This window comes from Rhinatrema bivittatum, chromosome 8, assembly GCF_901001135.1.
Source record: "Rhinatrema bivittatum chromosome 8, aRhiBiv1.1, whole genome shotgun sequence".
NCBI lineage: Eukaryota > Metazoa > Chordata > Amphibia > Gymnophiona > Rhinatrematidae > Rhinatrema > Rhinatrema bivittatum.
In genome coordinates this window covers 9,493,989-9,517,209 of record NC_042622.1, presented here as the reverse complement: position 1 = coordinate 9,517,209, position 23,221 = coordinate 9,493,989, and the positions used below count along the sequence as shown (strand labels likewise).

At 46.8% G+C, this 23,221-nt stretch overlaps 1 protein-coding gene across 1 annotated transcript in view; it reads right to left on the bottom strand.

Moving 5' to 3' along the window:
* The window catches only part of PCMTD2 (protein-L-isoaspartate (D-aspartate) O-methyltransferase domain containing 2), a 40,677-nt gene extending 24,116 nt beyond the window's left edge, over positions 1-16,561 (bottom strand). Inside the window, 4 exon segments of the mRNA XM_029611939.1 lie at positions 4,934-4,967; positions 4,969-5,279; positions 14,023-14,151; positions 16,406-16,561. Of these exon segments, the coding sequence (XP_029467799.1) occupies positions 4,934-4,967; positions 4,969-5,241 (307 nt within the window). The 5' untranslated portion in view covers positions 5,242-5,279; positions 14,023-14,151; positions 16,406-16,561.
* Positions 16,562-23,221: the final 6,660 nt, after the last annotated feature.

The window sequence follows — 23,221 nt, the reverse complement described above, 5'->3', positions numbered from 1 at the left end:
TATAAAGATCGCACATTTTGGTCATCACAAGGGACAGAGCCTTTTCTATGAAGAACCACTTCCTCTGGAACTCTCTTCCAGACCAGATTCAGACAATTAAAAGCAATAACTCTTTTAAAAAGGCTCTGAAGACGTGTTTTTAGCTAGCAAATGAGGAACTGATGTAGCCCATTTTGTATTTGTTCTATTTTGATAATCTTTATGTTTTTCATCATTTTATGCACATTTTATTAGCTTTGATGCAGATTACATCTTTGTGACAAATGTAGATAATAAGTTTTAAAAAATTCAAATTCTGTTTACCAAGTCCCACCTGCTTCTTATCTATCTTCACATGATGGAGCCGCACTAGCTTTGCAGCTGTCACTGAGCACTCAAAGTCCCTATAACAGAAGAACCTCCTCCTCATGCAGAGGCTGCCTATATGGAAAGCAAAGCCACACTGAACAGTCCTGCTAGCTGGAGGTTTCCCTAGCTACAAAATAACATGCTGACAGGCAAGTACCACTATTCTAACAATGTGCTAACATTTGAAAGACACTTTTACCTTTCTTACAGTTTGTGTGTTTGTTATGAAAAGCAAGCTAGAAAGTAGATAATAGCTTAGAGCTTGTGTGTGTTTGTATTTCCTTCCCACCCACCCCTTTGATTTATAGGCAAGAGACACTTTCACATTAAAAATCAAATCAGCGATCCAAGATGGCTGCACATCGCGAGTAGGAGCCGAGAGAGGTCCTGCTGCTTGTGTGAATTTTCCTATTTCACCCCATGCCTCCGAAAAGGAAGGGGAAAATTAGTTTATCCCTCAATACCTCCACCATCCTCTGCAATGCAGCAAGAAATCATTTGGTTTCTAACTTCACCAGCTTCAGGAATTCCAGCTGTCGAGGAACCCTTGGAGTTGGGGACTGAGGGAGACGTTCCCGCTCCGGAGGAGACCACGCTGAGCCCAGATCTTAGACCAGCTCCGATACAAACCTCAGGGCTCATGTTTCATCACGGTGCGCTGAACGAGGGGATTCCTTCCGGTTTGCCAGCAGCGAATACAGCTGACACCGCGGCCCTTCAGGCTGTTCCAGTTTGAACTACAGCCAAACTCATTAAGTTGTAGGTCCTACAAATAAATATATGTGGTACTGCACAAGTGGTTATAATTCTATTGATAATTAATTGGACCAGTGAAACGTATTCTTTGTAGTGTGTTTACAATAGGGAAAAATAACCCATGCTGTAGTTACCCAATGTTAGGTTTCAGGTTAGGAGTTGCTACCCTGGAAAAAGAAGTAGGTGTCATACTGGATAATACATTGAAATCGTCGGTTCAGGAGGAAGTGACGTCACCCGAGGTGAATGGCAGCATAATCCAGGAGCTCTGTGTAGCTCAGAGCTATAATCGGTGAAAAATCAGCGAAACTGTCCTTTGTTGCGGACCCACACCGCTTACCGAAACGGTGAGAGTGATGGCGACTCGCCGACGCATAATTGACCTGTCCGAGTTCTCCTACAGCGGATCGGACGCGCGCCTGAACAAGCCGACAAGCGAGGAGGAAGACAACATGGCGGAGGAGGGGGACTCGGAGACAGGGCAAAAACTGGAAACGAGTAATGGAGGCAATCCGGCAAGTCAGGACATTAAAAACTGGCTCCAGGACGCAAAAAAAGAAATAATACAAAATCTCAAGGCTGAAATAAAAGAAAGTATGGGGGCGCTGCGGGTCGAGGTGGAGGAGCTCGGCGAGAGGCTCCACGTGGTGGAACAAGGCGCCGATGAACATGCTGAGGCCATCCTGCAGCACAGTAAAGAAATCGTCGGCTCAGTGTGCTGCGGCAGTCAAAAAAGCAAACAGCATGTTAGGAAAATTAGGAAGGGAATGTTAAATAATACAGAGATGTCATACAGGCCAGATCTGTGGAGTACTCATGACACATGCACACTTTGGCCAGTCCTGGCCATAGAAGCCTGTAGCTCTTTCAAAGTTGCCATTGGCCTCTTAGTTGCCTCTCTGATCCAGTCTCCCTTTAGCTCAATCATTCAGATTGGCAGGATAGCTTGATCTAGGCAGGTCCTTTCACTTCTTAATAATCATCTTGACAGGGTTCCAAGGGATATTCAATAGAGATGTGAATCGTGTGCCCGATCGTCTTAACGATCGGGTTCGGCTAGAGGGGGGAAAAAATCTGATCATGGGTGATGTGGGTGATGTGAATCTGAATTGGTTCCGATTCACATCGTTATTTTTTTTTTTAGTGAGGCCCGACCCTTTAAAATTAACCCCTTACCTTCCCCCACCCTCCCGAACCCCCCCAAAACATTTTAAAATTACCTGGTGGTCTAGTGGTGGTCCCGGGAGCGATCTCCCGTTCTCAGGCCGTCGGCTGCCACTCATAAAGATGGCGCCGATGGCCCTTTGCCCTTACCATGTAACAGGGTATCCGTGCCATTGGCCGGTTCCTGTCAAATGGTAGGAGCACTGGATGGCCGGCGCCATCTTTAAATACGGCGGCGGCCATCTTTAAAGATGGCGCCGACCAGCCAGTGCTCCTACCATGTGACAGGGGCCGGCCAATGGCACGGATACCCTGTTACATGGTAAGGGCAAAGGGCCATCGGCGCCATCTTTATGAGTGGCAGCCAACGGCCTGAGAACGGGAGATCGCTCCCGGGACCACCACTAGACCACCAGGTAATTTTAAAATGTTTTGGGGGGGATCGGGAGGGTGGGTTTTTTTTTTTAATCGGGCCATCGGCGCCATTTTTGAGTGGCAGCCAAAATAGCGCCGATGGACCGAGAGCGGGAGATCGGTCCCCGCGCCCCCACTGGACCACCAGGTACGGGATTCGTTTTATAGGGTCAGGGTGGATTTAGGGGTTTTTTTGGTGTGCCGGTTTTCCCCGCCCTCCCCCCTCCCCCGATTTACGATTTTTCACGATAAATTGGGGAAATTTCTATTGTATCGCGACTCTTAACGATTTTTGACGATTTAAAATATATCTGACGATTGTTTTAAATCGTCAAAAAACGATTCACATCCCTAATATTCAAGGACTTAGCAATCCTTTTACTTCCATTCCTCTATCTGTGCCTTTTCACAACCTTGTCCTAGAGATGTTTGACAGTTCCTTCATACTAATGGTTGGATCTTTGCTTTGAAATGCATTACCCAGCAGAATGAACCAAAAGAACTACTGAATCCTGTCATCATGTGACTCAATATAATTTAACACAGATGGGGCTAAATCACTTGATGAGTGCTTTTGAAAGTGATTGGTTACACTAGAGCTTTAAGTATTTAGGAATGCTATACAAGTACAAGGGGGATAGTCACTAATCCAACCAAGTTCTTCCATTGGGGTTTTTGTTTTTTTTTTTTTTTATTTCTACTTCATTTTCTAAGGAATTTTGGAATATATTTTTCAGTTGGCAATTGGTTGTTCCATGTATAGATACATGGTACAAACACTGGTTTAAAGTATTTTACTTCCAGGCTATAAAATAACCAAAGCTAAACATATTGGAAGGGGTGTAGACTTTCTATAGCATTACATACAGTAAAGAAGAATTCTAAATATTGTATACGCTTGAAATATTCTAATCATTTTTAAAATGGCTTCTTTTAGACTGAATAGATCCATGAGGTAAATATTCAAAATTGAACGTTTATATAAGCTAACCAGGTAAGACTTATCCAGCTAACATAACTGGAATATTCAGCAGCATAAGTATTGTTCTGTCCGTCGGTGCTAGACAGCTTCGCCCCATTTGCCTCACCTTGTTCACGGCTCCTCCCGCTTACCTAGGAAAGATGGCTACCACCGTGTCTACAAGCCGACCTCTCCGGCGTCCCCGGAACGGCTATGGTGCAGCCTCCCACCATGCTCCTCACAGGTACCTACTAGGGTGCGTGCATGCGTCACCCACGTCTTTATTCCAGCATTGGCGTGAACCTCGGGGGCGTTCCCCCTTGCTGACGTCACGCCATCCGGGTATATAACCTATTCTAATTTGCTAGCTCATTGAGTTAGCAAGGACTCGAATCCGTTCCTGTCTACGTTACTCTGCCGCTTCCGTGCTGCCGCTGGAAGCTTTCTCTCTGCCCTTCGGGGTAACTGCTAACCTGGGTACTTGCTCTTCGGGGGCCCTCTGCTTTATTTCAGGTGCCTTACAGGGAACAGGTACTCACTCCTCAAGGGCCTGCTCTCCCTGCCTCGGTGCCTGCATTATCTTCTACAACCTGGTAGAATCGCATACCTACAGCAAACACCTAGTGAGTATGCTAACTCTCAGTCTCTCTCATCCCGCAGCACTACCTTGCTGGGAAACCTGCTTCGGATACCAATGTGATGAGAAGGGCTCCCTCTGCCGAGGTCCCTGAGACTGCTACTACCAGACTGCCTCACTACTGCCACCTCTGGTGGTACTCTTCAAGCTGTACAATAAAAAAAAAAAACTAACTGTGCGTTCTGAGTCTAGCCTTGTACTGTGGCTCCTCACGGGGCTCCTCCCCATGGGCGTGGTCATCTGCTACAATACCCAAGGATCCACCCAAACACCGCATAACCATAACAATTATGCAGCTGAATATCCCCATATTTGGTACAACTTAGCTAAAGTTAGACCTGCTATAGAGCTGGATATAACTTATCTGGTTTAGTTCGATTATCAGCACTCATCCTGCTATGTTATCCAGAAAAGTGGCATATCTGGCTAAATGGCAACCACTTAACGTAGCCAGATATTCAACAGCTGTCACTTAGCCGGATAAGTCCCTACTTATCTCAACTTCCATATCTCTCTAGTTATTTTCAAAGGGTCTGCATAAAATAATAACATTTCAAGATTTATGACCTTTAGAAAGATGAAGAAAGTTCCCAGTGAAGTGGAATAATTTGTAGGAATTATTACAAAAAGTTTTTCGTCCAAGAAACCCTTACCTAAAATGAGTCCAACCATGGTACTCAGATAACCCCGTTCCGCTGCCCAGATTTAAGAACGAGAGCCCTGGTTGCAAATCCAGAGCTTCCATCACTTCAGAGTAAATGCATGGTGCAGAAAGGTGAATATTACCATGCTTCCATGCCAAGTCCTTGTATGCATTGTCCTTAAACTCTTCTAGATAATAGTCTGCACGGTCAATAGCTCGAAATGCCTGTTCCACCAGTTCTGTCCGGATATACTGAGCTTCTTTCAGGTTATCAATAAGCTCATCATTATCTTCTCCAGCACTTACAGCACCTCCCATTGTCTTGTGTGATGTGTGTCAAATCCTAATATTAACCTCTGCAGAGGGGAGTTGGAAGAAAGAAGAAGACATGTTTATCATTCTACATTACAGACAAGATAGATAATATGTTAATTTAGTTCACATGGTTAAACAGGTCCTGCTTAAAGATGCTATGCAATCTAAAACATATGAAGGGTATGTTACAGGCACAAGATTACGAATCAATGGTGAATCTAGGAATCAGCTAAGGTCTCCAGGGTCAGAGCTCTGTGCTTCTAATCACTGTGCTATGTTATCAGCCCTAAGCCAAACATTAGTACTCTTTCTCTCTTAAATTTCTTACATTTAAAAGCAATAAAAAGAAAAATGGTTGCCCAGAATCACAAGGTGTCAAACATTATAAACCACTGCAGAATTTCTTGGGCAAGTCATGTAAGAACAACAAAAATCTTCTATCGTGCAAACTGAAGCTCAATTACTAATCACATCCTTCTAAATGTCAGGAGGTGGCATATTCTAGTAGTATTGAAAGGCTTAAACTACAAGTCAAAAAAATGCCTGAAAACACAAGATGAAATATGTTCTACACGAAGGCATGGGGGCAACCTTCATGGGGTGGCAGTTCCAACCCTCAACTCCTTGCTAGAAGACTGAATGGGCTATTTTTGTCTTTATCTGCTTTCATTTACTATCTTACTATGATCCTGAGCCAACAGTCATCTCTGAGTCCCAATTTAGCTGACTGTCACTAGATAATAATCTCTCTTTCAAGACACCTGGGTTGCTTTCATGCAATACAGGAAGCTGAAATATGATGCCAACTCATCCTCTCCAAAGTGGATGCAAATCTCGTTGCAATCCTGTCTGGATATAAAGTGCTGTACAATCAAAATTATTCTGAGGAACATCCTACAGAAGACAAAGATAGGGAAAAAGAACAGCATACTACATAGTTCAGTAGTTTTAGCAGAGATAAACAGAAATAACTGGTGCACTATTCTTATTTGTGCTTTCTGTACAAAAATATCTGCTAACATACAAGGATTTTCAGGAGATACAAATCAAATGGTTATGAGTATATTGGGTTAAAAGTCAGGCAAGTCAATAAAATCACCTGTCCAGTTACTGCTAACATGAAGCATACAGAGCTTAACTACTGATTTTACAAACTATCTTCAATCAAGGTTTTAAGACTTCATTTCAAACATGCTGCCTCCAGGAGTCAACAGGAGTCTCTATTCCTAAAAGTTAGCTCTACGGATCTAGCAGGTTTTGATTGCCATAGGACACATTATATATTTACCTTGGGAGGCTATAGTCAGATTTAAGAGACCATAATCACAAAAGCATTCAAATAACTTATGCAAATCCTAATAAACAGAAAAATAACCTAAGCCAGACCAGATATGGACTAACAGATTCTCAAAAATTCATCTTGCATGGATGGCTGGGTAACTAAACTGTTTCTTTTTGCAGTGCAAGGTCCTAGGGAATCTAACCGTGTGTTCTCTGCTGCCTACAAGTAGCTGAAACTCAAAATTCTGACTCCCACCCAAACATGAAAGAGGGCCTAACCTATGAAGCTGAGGGAAAGTATGCCATGCACACGATTAGTAAGGAGGAATACCCAGATTTCTGGGGTACTGCTACCTGAAGTGCAGGGAGATAGGCTCATGTCTCCTTGTATATGGAGGACGCGATAGTGTTCAGCCAGAATAATAAGTCAAACCAGCGAGTAGGATGGCACTGCAGCAAATATGGAGATGCGGCATCAGCTAAGGTTAATTTAGTCTGGTGTGAGTGAGTGTTTATATGTGAACTGGAAGAGACTGAGGTGAATTGGGGTCTTCAAAAGGTAGAGGGAGAGATTAAGGTGTTGGGGCAATATTTTGGAAAAGAATTGGAATTATGCTGTAGGAAAAGTACAGAGGAAAGTCGGGTATTGGAATTTGAGAGTGGTAACACTCTCAGGGAAAGTGCTGGTGATTCAAAATGAACGGATACCTTCCTTTCTGCATCCTGCTTTTGTTTTTCCAATAAGTAGATATGTACGTAATCTTTACCTTTGTTTGGGGTGGCAAAATGGAAAAGATTAGAAGGGATCATAATGACAACGGAGGTAGAATCCAGGGGTAGGGAGGAACCAGACAGAGGTTAAGCTGGCAAGGTTTTTTGTATCAGTCATGATTAAGGTGAGTCTTCAAAAAAAAGGTCCTATTTTTGCAGGCTATACGTGGATCAATTTGCAATATTAAGATGGGGTGGGGTGGTAACTCATACACAGCCACATACAGATGAAAGCCATATGTTTATGGAAAGGTCAAGGAATATGTAGAGAAAGATAAAATGGACAAGATACTTTGTATAAGCAGTCACCAAAGGAAATTTAACAGGCCATTAGGAGAGGTAAAAATAAAATGATCCCAGTTGGGAAGGTGTCAGAGAAAAGGAGCAAAGAAGTCTGAAAAAAAGCCAACGCAAAATACCCATTAAATGCACAGAAAGATCTGGCATGGAGTGCAGTTCCTGAATGTATAGTCACAAGAAGCTTCCTCTATAAAAGGAGAACTGAGTGAGTGCAGGAGAGGTGTGCAGATGAGGAGTCACCGGTACATGTCTTCTGGCGATGCGCAATTGCACAAAGAATCTGGATTTCGGGAAAGAGATGGTGAGAAAAGATGAAGCCCAATGTATGCCTAACAGAACAGGCAGTGATGTATGGAAACTCTGTATCTTCCAGCTCAATAAAGCACCTTTGGATAGGGATAAACCGTATAAAAGATGCACCGAGGTGAGCAAGGTGCCTATTCTACAACAAAAAGATTGAGTTGGATGATGAGATGGGGAGAAAAATTGTTATGGACTAACTGTATGAGATGCTGGTACTTCATCAATGCAAGAAGCCTTGCAAGCATGGAAGAAGCAAGAGAAGTGAAGATGGTTTCTGCGCCACAGGTGAAAGATGATATTTTTGACAAATGGATTCTGGATACATTTCCTTTGGTGATGGCTTAGACACAGCTACATAGCAGAAAGAAGTTAATCATTAAGGTAGTCTTTTATGACAGAGAACTGCTTATTTAAAAATTTGAAATGATGAATAAATTAGTGGAATCTATATAAACTCTATATAAATGGCATTAACCCTCAATTTATTACTGCAAAAAGTCTACCCATATGAGGGAAACTGTAAATTACAGTGTGGAATACTAATGAATTATTAAAATATCGGGAATCGGTATCATCTCCTGGGATGAACAAAAGAACATAAGACAATGCTATACTGGGTCAGACCAAGGGTCCATCAAGCCCAGCATCCTGTTTCCAACAGTGGCCAATCCAGGCCATAAGAACCTGGCAAGTACCCAAAAACTAAGTCTATTCCGTTACCATTGCTAATGGCAGTGGCTATTCTCTAAGTGAACTTAATAGCAGGTAATGGACTTCTCCTCCAAGAACTTATCCAATCCTTTTTTAAACACAGCTATACTAACTGCACTAACCACATCCTCTGGCAACAAATTCCAGAGTTTAACTGTGCGTTGAGTAAAAAGAACTTTCTCCGATTAAGTTTTAAATGTGCCCCATGCTAACTTCATGGAGTGCCCCCTAGTCTTTCTACTATCCGAAAGAGTAAATAACCGATTCACATCTACCCGTTCTAGACTTCTCATGATTTTAAACATCTCTATCATATCCCCCCTCAGTCATCTCTTCTCCAAGCTGAAAAGTCCTAACCTCTTTAGTCTTTCCTCATAGGGGAGCTGTTCCATTCCCCTTATCATTTTGGTAGCCCTTTTCTGTACCTTCTCCATCGCAATTATATCTTTTTTGAGATGCGGCGACCAGAATTGTACACAGTATTCAAGGTGGGGTCTCACCATGGAGCGATACAGAGGCATTATGACATTTTCCGTTTTATTCACCATTCCCTTTCTAATAATTCCCAACATTCTGTTTGCTTTTTTGAATGCCGCAACACACTGAACCGACTATTTCAATGTGTTATCCACTATGACACCTAGATCTCTTTCTTGGGTTGTAGCACCTAATATGGAACCCAACATTGTGTAATTATAGCATGGGTTATTTTCCCTATATGCATCACCTTGCACTTATCGACATTAAATTTCATCTGCCATTTGGATGCCCAATTTTCCAGTCTCACAAGGTCTTCCTGCAGTTTATCACAATCTGCTTGTGATTTAACTACTCTGAACAATTTTGTGTCATCTGCAAATTTGATTATCTTACTTGTATTTCTTTCCAGATCATTTATAAATATATTGAAAAGTAAGGGTCCCAATACAGATCCCTGAGGCACTTCCACTGAGAAAATTGTCCATTTAATCCTACTCTGTTTCCTGCCTTTTAGCCAGTTTGCAATCCACGAAAGGACATCGCCACCTATCCCATGACTTTTTACTTTTCCTAGAAGCCTCTCATGAGGAACTTTGTCAAAAGCCTTCTGAAAATCCAAGTATTTTACATCTACCTGTTCACCTTTATCCACATGTTTAACAACTCCTTCAAAAATGTGAAGCAGATTTGTGAGGCAAGACTTGCCCTGGGTAAAGCCTTGCTGACTTTGTTCCATTAAACCATGTCTTTCTATATGTTCTGTGATTTTGATGTTTAGAACACTTTCCACTATTTTTCCTGGCACTGAAGTCAGGCTAACCGGTCTGTAGTTTCCCGGATCGCCCCTGGAGCCCTTTTTAAATATTGGGGTTACATTTGCTATCCTCTAGTCTTCAGGTACAATGGATGATTTTAATGATAGGTTACAAATTTTTACTAATAGGTCTGAAATTTCATTTTTTAGTTCCTTCAGAACTCTGGGGTGTATACCATCCGGTCCAGGTGATTTACTACTCTTCAGTTTGTCAATCAGGCCTACCACATCTTCTAGGTTCACCGTGATTTGGTTCACTCCATCTGAATCATTACCCATGAAAACCTTCTCCATTACGGGTACCTCCCCAACATCCTCTTCAGTAAACACCGAAGCAAAGAAATCATTTAATCTTTCCGCGATGGCCTTATCTTCTCTAAGTGCCCCTTTAACCCCTCAATCATCTAACGGTCCAACTGACTCCCTCACAGGCTGCTTCGGATATATTTTTTTAAGTTTTTACTGTGATTTTTAGCCTCTACAGCCAACTTCTTTTCAAATTCTCTCTTAGCCTCTCTTATCAATGTCTTACATTTAACTTGCCAACGTTTATGCTTTATCCTATTTTCTTCTGTTGGATCCTTCTTCCAATTCATCAATGAAGTAAATGATGTAACAACTGGTGCATACATATGAGACAGGTTGCAGCCCTTTGCGGGCAAGAGCCCAGGAGATTGTAGCACTCTCTCTTCTGATACAGATTCCCGATATTTTAATAATTCATTAGTATTCCACACTGTAATTTAGTTTCCCTCATATGTGTAAATTAGTGGAATAACATTTTCTAAAAAGTAAAAAGATCAGCAGTTCTCAAACCGGTGTGTCGTGACACACCAGTTGTCGCCAGGCACATGCAGGGGTGTCTCCACACTTCCTAGTCCCCCGCTGGCCCAGCTATTCCTCCTGCGCCAGTAAAATACAACTCTTTCTCCGCCCAGTGGAATGCGGCAGGAAAGCTGGAGTCAATGGCACCAGCAAGGTCTCTTCTTCCCACCCCTGTGGCCCGGAAGAGGAAGTGGAGTGCAGTGGCCAAAGAGACCTTGTTAGGTGAAGTCTCTGCAGTCGGCCTGAAGAAGATCAGCAATGCTGGCCTGGAGTAAAACGAGGAGCCACATCAGCCCCTGTGGCCAACGGGAATCCTTTCTTGAGGGCTGGAAGAGGAGGCTGTTGATGTCGCTAGTTTGGTGGGGAGTGAGAGTGTGAATGTGTGTGTGAGATAGCATGTATGTAAGTATGTGATTAAGAGCCTGTGAGTGTGATAGCATGTGTATGTATGATTTAGAGCCTGTATGTATAAGAGAGCATGTGTGTAATTGTGTGAATGAGAGCCTATGTAAGTGAGAGAACATGCGTGTTACGGAGAAAAAGGAGGAATTGCAAAACACCCCCCTCCCTCCCTCTTCTTAATTCACAACCATCTCAGGGCACTTGGAAATCGAATGATTACAGGTATGGAAAACACAGCATTTTTTAATCATTTTTAATTATTGGGTCTTTGTTGTCTGCTGTTTTGAAATATTTTATTGGTGTCTAGAAATTTTTTATGAGTTTTTAATTATTGGATATTCCTTTTATTAGCTATTCTGAAATATTCTGTTCTTTTTATTAGTAAGGTTTTACTGCTATTTATTTTATATTTCTTGCTTTATTTTATGAGGACTGGTGATTCTTCTTTTTCCTTTGTTGCACTGCATACAGAGACTCTAGCTTGTTGTGGTTTCCAGTTCAGTTTGACTGCATGTTTCTTGTTATGCTTTATGGTCTCGTTATTCTTTGTTAGGTGAGGGTCTGCTGCATGTAGTTTCTGGGTAGGGCTCTACAGCAGCCTGGCTTGTAAAGTATTGGAGTTTTAAGGCCTGGTGTACTATTTTCAGAGTTGCCTTTTCTTAGATAAGATGGTTACTGTTTTGAATACTGGAAGTTGGTGCTGTTCTGATATGGGAGGTTTACTATTTATATAATTTATGTTCAGAGAAAGTACTTGTCTTTCCCTTGGGTCATTTTTAACAACAAAAGTGATACAGGGCCTTTTTTTTTCTCCCTTGCCATAGATTGTAATGAGCAATGTGTCACACATGTGAGAACCATCTGTCCGGTGTGTCCCGACTGAAAAAAGGTTGAGAACCACTGATTTAGTACCCAAATGTTAGATAGATCACAAGCTACTATTGCTGATTAATTACCGTCATAGCAGTACAGACAGGGGGAGCCAAGGGGCCTCCCTCTAGCTTGTGACTTTTCGGCCTAATTCTTCACCATAACTAAATCTTAGCCAACTAAACTGTAATTGGGCAACAGTGATAATAATGAATATACTACTTGCTCTTCCCTCTAGAAAGCGGTACATGCCTAAGCACAGATATGTTGGCAATCCATGCCAAAAGCAACTGTAATCATGTTTCTAAAGGGGTAGGAAAATATTTAGAAAACTTGGGCACCAGCGAAAAAAAAATTCCCATATAAAATGTAAGATTTTTTGGCTCAGTGCTTAATTTTTTATGTGTTATGTATATATATATTTATTTTTTTTTTTTGCATTTCTTAGCTCTTCCTTTCCTCACTCCAACCTCTCTCCTCCTTCCTCACCTCAGGTGCTCAGGCACACTGAATTCTATTTTGATGATACATGTACATTACTATTAGAAAATACAAACAACTTTAAATATTTCAGCTTGTGTTCTGGCATCTCTAGGATCCTGTTTTACACTGATCCACCTTTTCCACCCTCCCCTTCAAAACAAGTTGTTTAATGCCAATGAGCTCACACTAGTGAGTACAGCAGAAAAAAACTGCAATAAATAAACCCTATAGGTGCAAATTACTTGTATTCTTCCTACAATAACTCATTTTACTCAACTTATTTCTTCCAGTTGCACACTCAGGGACCCGTGCTGAAATCTGCGCTGATTTTTCTGCATGTTTTGGCACACGTAGCAAAAACCAGCGGAAATGTGCGAAGTAATAACAGCTGCAAATGCTAATTAGATATGCGCATAAACTTTGCGTACACCAAACACATGCGCCACATTGCGCACGATAACACACACTCATGGCCCTATGCAGTAAATCGCACAGAAACCAACGCAGAGACTCACTGGCACGCAAAATACCCACAATTGATTCTCGGGGCAAAAGCCTTTCCTTTTCGGAAAAAAATGAATAAATTAGTGGTCTGGAACTCAACGTGAAGGCGGGCAGAGCTATATCTAAACCCTTCATAATCAGACTGAGTGTGAAATGCAGATCGGCAATTCTGCCTTCTCTCTACCAGTTCCGCCCGCCTGACCCGCAAAAGCATCAAAAAACCGATCCCCACACCGGCATTTTCACTTAACTCCTGCCCTGTCCCAGGCGCTAAAAACCCGCACTAACCCAATCTCCCTGTATTGCCCATGATTAGATAATGGCCTCCTTTGCATGCCATTAACATGCATTCACGCAGAACAAGCCGCGGGTTGGTAAACAGGTTTCTAGGTATTTTTCTCCCCATGCACAAACCCCCTTTCCATACCCATCTAGGGTTTGCGCACAGCACGCAATGAAACCCGCAGCAGCATTACTGCTGCTTGTTAAACTGGGCCCTCAGACTGCATATTTTACAATAGCGTTATCTTTATTTTTCTGACAGATGCATGTTCCTCCACCATGATTTAGAAAATTGGAATACATTTTCCCTTACTTTAAACTAATCTCGCCTTCATTTTCCAAGAGTATACTTTAAAAATTAAGATTTAAAGCATGATTATGAGTGGCTGAGTTCAATCAGCAACAGGTTGTCTTCTGCATCTTGGAACTGGCTCGGGCTAGTACACTAGAACCAGCTTATTCACCTACATCCATTTTCCAATCCAGAGCTACATATGCAAATAAAGAGGCCACGAATGCATTTACAAAAGAAAATATTTAAAGTGTCCGTTCAAAAACTGAAACTATGCAGTGCAACTGCAATTGCTAATTATTACAATCCCCCTCGATCTTCTCCCCTTGAATTTCCCCTTTCTGCTTAGCACTTGCACAAGAATTTTATTATAAATTGTTTGTAATCTGCCTTGAGACCACTGTGGTTTACACAGAATATCAAATGTTTACAAATAAATAATACATAAAACACTACCGCCACACACCTCTCACTTCAAGCTATCATCCTATTTCACTCCTCCGTTCCTTTCCTCAACGCCTTATGCAAATTTCTCGCTGACAAATGATATTTTCTTTCCTTCCACAACTTTAATCACCTTACAACAATCAGGTTTCTGAAAGGAAGCCAAGATAAGGGAGAGCAGGAAGATGAGAAAATGATATTCGTAGTGCAAGAAGGAGCACAAGAGCACCTGCCACTAGGAGAAGGTAAACAGACAAGCATGCGAGGGCATCTAATGCCAATAGAAGGAGGAGGCACAAGTGTTTGGGCACCCAGAGGATGGAAGAACAAGCGGCAAGCATCGGGAGGTGGCAGAGGAGCATGCCAGGAGGCGGCTGGAGGCAGAAGCACACTGGAAATGAGGAAGGAGGTAACATAGTAAACTGGGGAGGAAGAGCACACAAGAGGCTCAAGGGTGGGGTGGAGGGGTGCATGAGAGTGATGGAGAACAGGAAGATGTAATGGGAGGGTGATAGGGGAGCGGAAGTGTGTGAGGAAGGGGACAGAATGGGCAGGGGCTGGGGGAGGCAGGAATGAGGAGTGTAAGAGGGAGAGTGGAGAAGCACGAGACGGAAGGGCGAGTAGGGAAGGACAAGGAAAGGCAGGGATCATGAGGGGGAGTGGGGAACAAAGGGATGACAATTGCGCCGTGTGAGGAGGAGGGATAAGGAGTGTAAGTGGGGAGTGGAGGAGTGTGAGGGGGAGTGAAGTGTGCAGGAGGAGCAGCATGAGAGGGGGTATAGGAGAAAGAGAAATGTGCCTGGGAATGGGGGGGGGAGCAGCATGTAAGGGGGAGGTGGAGTCGGGTAGGAAGGAGGATTATGCTGGAGGGGGCAGCAGGCTAGTGGAGAAAGTTTGCTGGGGTGGGGAAGAGGAGCATGGGAGAAGATGGGGGGGGGGGGGGGGGGGGGGGGAGTGAGCCAGGTGGGAAGGAGTGAGCCAGGTAGAAGTAGGAGTAGGGAAGTAGAAGTGTGAGGGGTGGACAGGAGACAATGCAGGGAGGGTGACAGGAGTGTGAAGGAGGGGAGGATGAGAGGAGGGGGATGGAGGGGAGGCAGGAGGAAGGAGCAAAAGGAGTGTGCAGGCAGGGGGAGCATGAGGGATGAGTAGGGGAGGGGTGGACCATGAGGGAGAGGAAAAGGAGAGCAGGGTATGGCAGGAGCAGGCAGGAAGTTGATTAAGGAGGCGTGTGTTGGACTGGAGGGGGAGTACATGGTGAGGTGATGTGGGATAGGGGAAAGGAGTGTATAGGGAGAGGAAGAGGAGAATGTGCAGCAGGAAGGTGAAGAGGGACAGTGTGCTAGATAAGGGTATGGGAAGGAGGGGGTAAAGGAGTGTGTTGGGGAGAAGCATGAGGGAGAGGAAGAGACAGGAGGTATGTGCTGGAGTGGGGGATCAGGAACATGAAGGGGAGGAGGAAAGGAGTGGGGAGGAGAACCTGAGGAGGAGGGGAAGGGGGAGCATGAGAAGGATAGGAAGGTGAGTGTCCAGCAAGAGCACGCAAAAAGGAGGGAGGCATATGCTGGAGTGGGGGTCAGGAACATGAGGGGGAGGAAAGGAATGTGCTGGGGGAGGGAGAGGAGAGCATAAGGAGAATGGGAAGGGAGGCAAATGAGTATGATGACCGGTGAGGAGCATTTGTAGTAGGGGCAGTGAGGAAGGTTAGGAGAAAGGTGTGTGCTGGGGTGGGGAGGAAGATGAGGAGGGAGGCATGCGCTGGGGTGGGGGGCAGGAATGAGATGAGGAAGAATTGTGCTGGGGTGGGGGGCAGGAAAGGTGAGGGGTGGAGAGAAGGAAGAGAGTGTGTGGGGAGGGTCAGGTAGAAGCATGAAGATAAGTGGGAGGAGAGTTTGTGGGCTGGGAGAAGGGGGTGCCGGGCGGAAGGGGGGAGTGTGCCAGGAGGGGGGGGGGGGGGCAGGATGTGGGGAAGGAGACTTTTGCAACTGGGGAGGGCAGGAAGGAAAGGAATGTAACGAGAGGGAAAGGAGTTTGCATCTGGGGAAGGAGAGGGGTGGGAGGATGAGGAGGGGGTAGAAGACTTTTGCAGCGGGGCGGGCAGGAAGGAAGGAAAGGAGTGTGCCGGGGGGGGGGGGAGGAGCAATGAGCACGAGGGGGGGAGGAGAGTTTGCAGCGGGGGCGGGCAGGAAGGCGAGGAGGGGGGGGGGGGAGACGTATGGCGCGGGGAGGGGGGGGGTTGCAGGCAGTGGGGGGTGGGGAACGTGTCAGGGCGCCTGAGCCTCGGACGTTGCCAACTAAACCGTCGCTTCGGCTCGAGCCAGGCCCGACGCGGCGGCGGAAAGCCCCGCTCTTCGTATTCACTCATCTCCGGGAATGCCCGGCTCGAGCAGCTCCGAGCCCGCCCCTACCGGTGAGGAGGACGGGCTTGTCCCGGCGGCGGCACTGACACTGTCGGTTCGGTTCGGCCCGCTCCGCCCCGGCCCCTGCGCCCTCGCCTCGCTCCCTCTCCGCTGTAAACATTCGTCCCGCGGACCGCGCGTGACGTAGCGCTGCGCCGATGCTAATCAGGGGGTGGGGCACTGGGGCACCGCCCCCCCCTCCGCTGCAGAGAAGGCGAGGGGGGGCGGGATTGCGGCCGGAGGGGCGGGCTCGGAGGAGGGGCCGGCCTTCCTACCGTTTGTTTATTGCGCTGCGAAACACGGCTGTGCGGAACAAAAACAAATGACACGCAGGGGGGAGTGGGAGGAGCTCCAGATCCGCGCCGACCCCGCCCCCTAGCACCTGCAGGGCCCGCCAGCTGCTGGCGGCTCCGGCTCCTCAGCGAGCTTTGCCTCTGCTGAGCGTCCCTGTTCTCCCCTGTGCGCGCTGCGTGAGACGTCCACGCTCTTCCTATAAATAATTCGTTCTTGGAAGAGAAAGCTCGATTCGTTTCGCTCCGGGGATAAGCGTTGTGTTCTGTTATTTATTCCCCTGAACATCCTGCGAGGTTTGTAGGGTGCTCTGGTTAAGGGCAGCACCATGCGGAGAAAGGAAAGAAAGCGGTTTAACTGCACCAGGGCTAAATTGTCCGTAAATAATCCAGGAACATAGAAAACAAAACCAGGGTTTCTGTCAGAAGGCACTGATTGGCCTCCCTGATGACGGCAGGACCTGGCTTCCATTTTCAGCTCGGGGTGGGCCTGGGCTGAGGAGGGTGCAGAGGTAGCGCTCACAGCCCCCGGCGGATGGGAGATTCATTGAGCGACGGTGACGCCTGCTCGGGGCCCATGAGTGCAGGCATTAGAAAGACTCGCACTGCAATGAGTTAACGAAAGTAATGCAGCAGGAGATGTCAAAGAGAGCAAGCCCTGCCCGCCCCCTAAGCTTCCGGGCCAGATCCCAGTCCTAGTTCTGGCTGAGCCTTATTTACTAGTCTAGAACCTGTCTAGATGGCTGACGGCCTGTTCTAGAGGTTGAACGATAATGTCGGCACAAATTTTAATTAAAGCTTAGCATGAATATGTTGGTGACATTGCATTGTACGAAATAGAGAAGAAGAAGTGCGTCTGAGTAACATCCTAACCCCGTGGAGGTGCTCCCTCCGGATGTGCTGTGGAATTAATCCGAATCTGAAAGGGGCTCCCGGATTGAGAAGGACGAGCAGCGCCCCCCCCCCGGCCAGATGAAATGACTCCGGGCCCCTCCGACGCTCCCTGCTCCGGAGGGAGGGCCAGACCCACCTGCGAGGCCCATGGAAGCAGGGGGACCATTTCCTGCATTTTGTTCTAAAAAGCCACGGGGGGGGGGGGCCTGGATCGTGATGTTGCAGCCCATCTGTGCTCTTTTGGCCGGCTGAAGCAGGCTTGGCAAGCACAAAGGTCTCATTTTCCTAAGTGAGCTTTCTCTCCAGAGACCATTTTAATAACCCAGCGCTCTCCGAGCGTCTGACTGCCAGCTGCAGGCTCCGAGGCCAAGCCCGGCTTCCACGGAATTGCTATTCCAGGGCGGGGGGGGGGGGGGGGAGGGATGGCCCGCTGCCCGGGTTAATCAGCTTGTATACAAGGGAAAGTGGCAGAGTAATGAATAGAAAGAAGCCTTCCTCTGTTTTCTCGTCACTAAAAAGTAGCCCTGTCTGTAAGAGAAAGCTCCTGTTGTTGTGGCTCCATTCACTTAGTGTGCAGGGTGTGATCAGGTCCCCTGTGGCCCCTGCTCCTCTCAGGAGGGGCTGCTGCTGTGCCATAATCCAGATGGGGCCGATTGTCACCATAAGACCACAAAGAAACGTCCTCATTATTAGCTGGAATTTGGGAGCCACTAGGGGCCAAAACACTGAAAGGCGTTCTTTCCCTGCACACTCTGGTGGTGTTCCCACCATTTATAGTGCACTATAGTGCTACAATAAATGCTTTCTGGGCAGGTATTAAAGTGCTACCCATTTTTACACGAAGAAGTGTCTGAAAGGCAGAATACAAATCAAATAAATAAATAACCGTTCCCCCCCCCCTAATGCTGGAAGGATGTTTACCATGAAAAGTTATTGCGAAACTGGTTATTTTTCTTTTGCCAGTTTGAACATTAGTAAAAATGACTTACATGACCTGCAGGTCCTGATCCTCCTGCCAAGCAGCAGTAATCTAAAAAAAAATAACTGCAAAGAAAGCAAATTGAGGCCAGTTGCAGCTGTCCCCTTTCACTTATTCCCAATGGGGGGGGAAACTAAGCAAGTTGAAAAGGTTCCAGCTGAGTGACCTGGCAGAAAATCACCACTGCTGCTAAGGGACTGGCAGGTAGGGTTGCCAACTTGCCATTTTGGCTGCCAGCATAAGTAACAAAAAACAAAACAAACAAAAAAACCTGGTGCAGGACAGCACAGCTGAACAGGAAAGAAACGTAGTGTGGGGCCAGAGCCGGCTCGCCTGCTCTAGAAGGCCTAGCAGCGCACGGGCCTCTGGTCACCAAGGAACAGGGCACTGCTGGGCCTCCCGGCGCAGGCGAGCCGGCTCTGGCCCCAGCTGCATTTCTTTCTCGCTGCTGGTGCTGTAGCCTAGAGGGGGGAGAAACCAGAAAGGGACGGATGCTGCTGGGTCCCGGGAAGAGACCGCTGGGGAGGCCGAAGCTGGGAAGATCTGCCTTAGAGGAGAGGGTGAGGGACGGTGACGTTAAAGCAAGCGCCTGGGCGCCCATGCGCTGGGAATTTAAAACACACGCGCGCATTTAAGGGCATCTGATTTGAAACACGCCCACCACGCGTGTGAGGGCTCCCAAATTTTTTTGTAAGCAGTTGCTCGAGCAAATGTAGTTCGCGTTATCTCTCTTAGGGCTTTGTCAGGTTTAATGCGCACAGGGGAGAGGATTTTTAAACCTGGCGTGAAGGCCGTTCCCGGTTTTACCCATTATTTATTTATTTGGTTTTATTTACCGTTATTCGATTTACATTTCACGTCGGGTTTACAAATAATTTGGAAGGTGCAGGAAGGACGTCCTTTCCTTTTGACGGGTACAGTAAATGATTAGAGAAATGTAATAAGGTGTTACAGCAGCAGGATTAGTCCACCAGTTTGCCCAGTCCGTCTCAAGATCATCCAGACTCCTCTGGTTCTTCAGTCTGCACCCCCCCCCCCCCCCCCCAGTTTAACCACACCCCTCACCCTGTCGTTTTAGGCCTAAACAGATTTCTGCAGACTCAACACCCCATCAAGAGCAGAAGTAAACATGCGCAGCCAGCAAGCCACTGCGCGCTACAGCCGCCGGATTCAAAATACGGATTTACATGTGCCATGGTTGGGTCCTCCCCCTGGAACGTCCCTGGCACATCCCAACTCTGCCCCCTGTTTTTATTACCCACGCGTGTGCAGATACGCAGGAAATTTGCAGCTTTTAAAAATACGCACTGCTCACGCGCAGCCCATATACTTGCATAACTGGGCCTTTTAAACAGGCCGATTCAGTAAAGTCCGCGGGAGAGCAGACGAACGCCCGCTCTGCCGGCGCGCGCACTGGCCCTTTGCCGGTGCGCGCGATTCTGTTTTTAAATTAGGTGACGCGGTAAAAAACAGGGAAAAGGAGGCGCTAGGGACGCGCTAGTGTCCCTAGCGCCTCCTTTTGGCCCGGAGCGGCGGCTGTCAGCGGGTTTGACAGCCGACGCTTAATTTTGCCGGCGTCGGTTCTCGAGCCTGCTGACAGCCACGGCCTCGGAAACTGGCGCCGGCAAAATTGAGCGTCCGGTTTTCGGCCCGACAGCCAAATCCTTGTATGCAGGGGCTGGCCAGCTCTCTTTCAATGGGCAGACGTACAGATATACAAAATAATATTCCCATACGAGACACTGAGGAGACCGGCAGGAAAATGTCACTTGAGCTAGTAGCCAGAGTGTCTCAGTTCTCACAGCCGGGGGGGGGGGGGGGGGGAGACAGAATTTGGAAAACTAAAGAACAAACAGGCCGATGTAGTATGGTGCGCTGGCCGCTGCGCACGGCTCAACGCGTGGTTGGACACGCAGCCATAAGCCCCGGGGGTCAGCGCGTCCAAAATGCACACCCAACCTCCCGCGTAGATAGTAGCGCTCATCACGTGTAAATTCATGTTGATGAGCTCTACTATGTACTTCCCTCGGGGCAGAAAAAAAACTGTGCCCAATGCGCACATTTGTTCACTCAGAAATTAACGCCAGCACAGAGTGTACAGAAAAGCAGTAAATTCACTTTCATATTGATTTATTCACGCCTTCACTTATCGCCAATTGGTCCCTTGGCTGTCACATGTCAGACCCTGGGGGAAGGCAGCTTAGGGCAGATCAGACATGGGCTCCCAGCCGTGACTCCCAGGCACCCAAGGCAGTAGGGACGCGCTAGAGATGCACGTTTTCCCTAGCGCCTCCTTTTTTACCGCGGCCGGTCATTTGAGCGTAACCTCGGGTCCCCGGGAGAGGTGGTTGGGGGATGCGTTAAGGAAGCTTCTGCTTTCCACGTGCTGACTGATACAGCATCAGCCCGAAAGCGAGGATATGGTCAGCAATAAAAGAAGGTGTGAACAGGTGGAGGCTGGACATTGGGATGTAGCAAAAGATTGCCAAGTGACCGTGTCCTGGCTGTCACGCGCGCACACACATGAGAGGAAGCTATTGGTGCGATGTATTTTGGAGAGAAGTGCATCTTGCAACTTGTAGCATTCTCTCCCCAGGAAGAGGGAAAGCTGGCAGTAAACTTTAACTATTAAACACTAAGTTTGTAGGTACCATGATACTTGCTGGCTAGAGAATACATTTTTTCCAAATTGCACATGGGCGCTTTGTATGTCTCTTCCTGTCTGTCAGGTGCAGGTGAGTACAAGGAAGCTCTGATTATAGTAAAACCTGGGGACAAGCAGCCACCTTGCCTGGAAGGGTTTAGCCCGCATTAGCCTTCTGATTCCTCACCCCTAGCAGTAGGACAGACAAAGAGAGAGCTAAACAGCATATATGCACGCCATCTGCCGCTTTTCAAATACGCACTGCTCCCGCACAGCTCATGTACTCACATACGTGGGCCTTGTAATGTGAGCAGCCCTTTTACAGTTCCACCCCAGAGAGACAGGAGCCCGGATAGGGCCTTGAGAGGGCGCTAAGCCCGGAAAGGGCCAAGGGGGCCGTAGGCTAGATGACGTGTATTGGGAGGTGGGGGGAGGGGGGACTAAGAGAGAGAGGGGGAGGAGGGGAGGGAACAGTACCCCTGCCTGGGAGGGGACTGCCCTGGGGAAAGATGGAGATCATGGATCACATCCCAGGGTAGGGGAGCTGGATCATGTGTTTAAGGCATTTGCTTGTAAAGGGGGAGGGGAATGGAGGTAGGGCAAGGTAGGAGCAGATGGCAGGTTTTTCCCTACCCATGGTCTCACTCTCCTCCATGCGCTCCGTTAAATGTACTCCTAGCAGAGAGAAGGAGCCTGGCGAGCCCCTGTAGCTTTCATCCTCCTAGAACAAGAGGCCTGTTAGGTCCTTTCTCCTCCTCAGGGCTGGTGCAGGTGAACAGTCTGCCATGGACACCCCTCCCCTAACTTACCCATTGGCGGCCACTCCAGAATGGCGCTCCCTCCTACCACTGGCAGTAGCCTGAGCCCTACACTCTCTTTATTGGCGCAGCATTGCTCTGTGCCTCACACTGGTGGGATTTTTCAGTTCCCCAGTTTTTTTCACTCTGGGTGATCACATAAGCACCAGCCTTACCCCTCATCTGGGTGACTCTTGGATTTGCGAGTGCCTCACTGACAGAAGGACTGGGGGGGTCAGGAGGAGGTAGATACAGTCAGTGTATGTCTCCTGCTGTCTCCGGCTCATTTTTCCCTGCAGCTATATTTTAGCTCTGGGGAAAAATTGTCAATGCAATACATTTTTATCACATTTTCTACTACTTTTTCCTTTAAGTAAGAAGCATATTTTTAAGCACAATCTTGAAAAGAGAAGAATGGGTGAGGTGATCTTGTAACCGTCTCTTTTTAGTCAGTAAGGAGGTCCAGACAACTGATCCGTAAAGATAGACTTTTATTGCCAGCAAGATGCAGCTAAGACAAAGGCTCAGTACAACTGCATGCCCCTCCCCTCCAGGAGCAGACTCTTATGCACTTTACAGTTCTTATCTTTTACACATGCGTTCTAAGCATTGCTGAGCAAGCATATTCCGGCTGAAGGGGCTACTGACCCCCTCCCTAGACACCCTGGAACTTTCGTGAAACTTCTCCCATGTTCTGCAGGAGAGGCTGCTGGGACTTGCAGTTCTGGAAAGGAATTCGCGAGTCTGCAGTAATACAGCCCATCACATAATACATCCATTGTTCTAATCTAGGTTACAGCAGTGAAAGCTTATCAGAGAATAAGAACAGCGAAGCCAAAAAATGAAAATGTGCAATGTGCTGACAGAGAGTTTCTCAATGTCCTAATTACAGCTGTATTGCAGACTGTAAGTAAACCCGTCATGAAGCAGGGAATTCTGGTACATGAAGTCCTTGTCAGGTTGAAGCGTTCAGACCCCTTCATTCCCCCCTTTGATACTTATCATTCTTTATGAAAAGTATCACACCATCACAACGCAACTGTGGAGCTGAAAGAAACAGAAACAAGAAAATTAGCAATTTGAGTTCTCAGGGGGCCCTAATTTCCCAAACAGTCCGATGGTTTCCTTCACGGTTTGAGACGGATGGGCCCTAATGGCTCCACCCCCCTTTGTAGCCCGAACTTGTCATGTATGGGAAGATGGCCCAGGATAAAACATGAG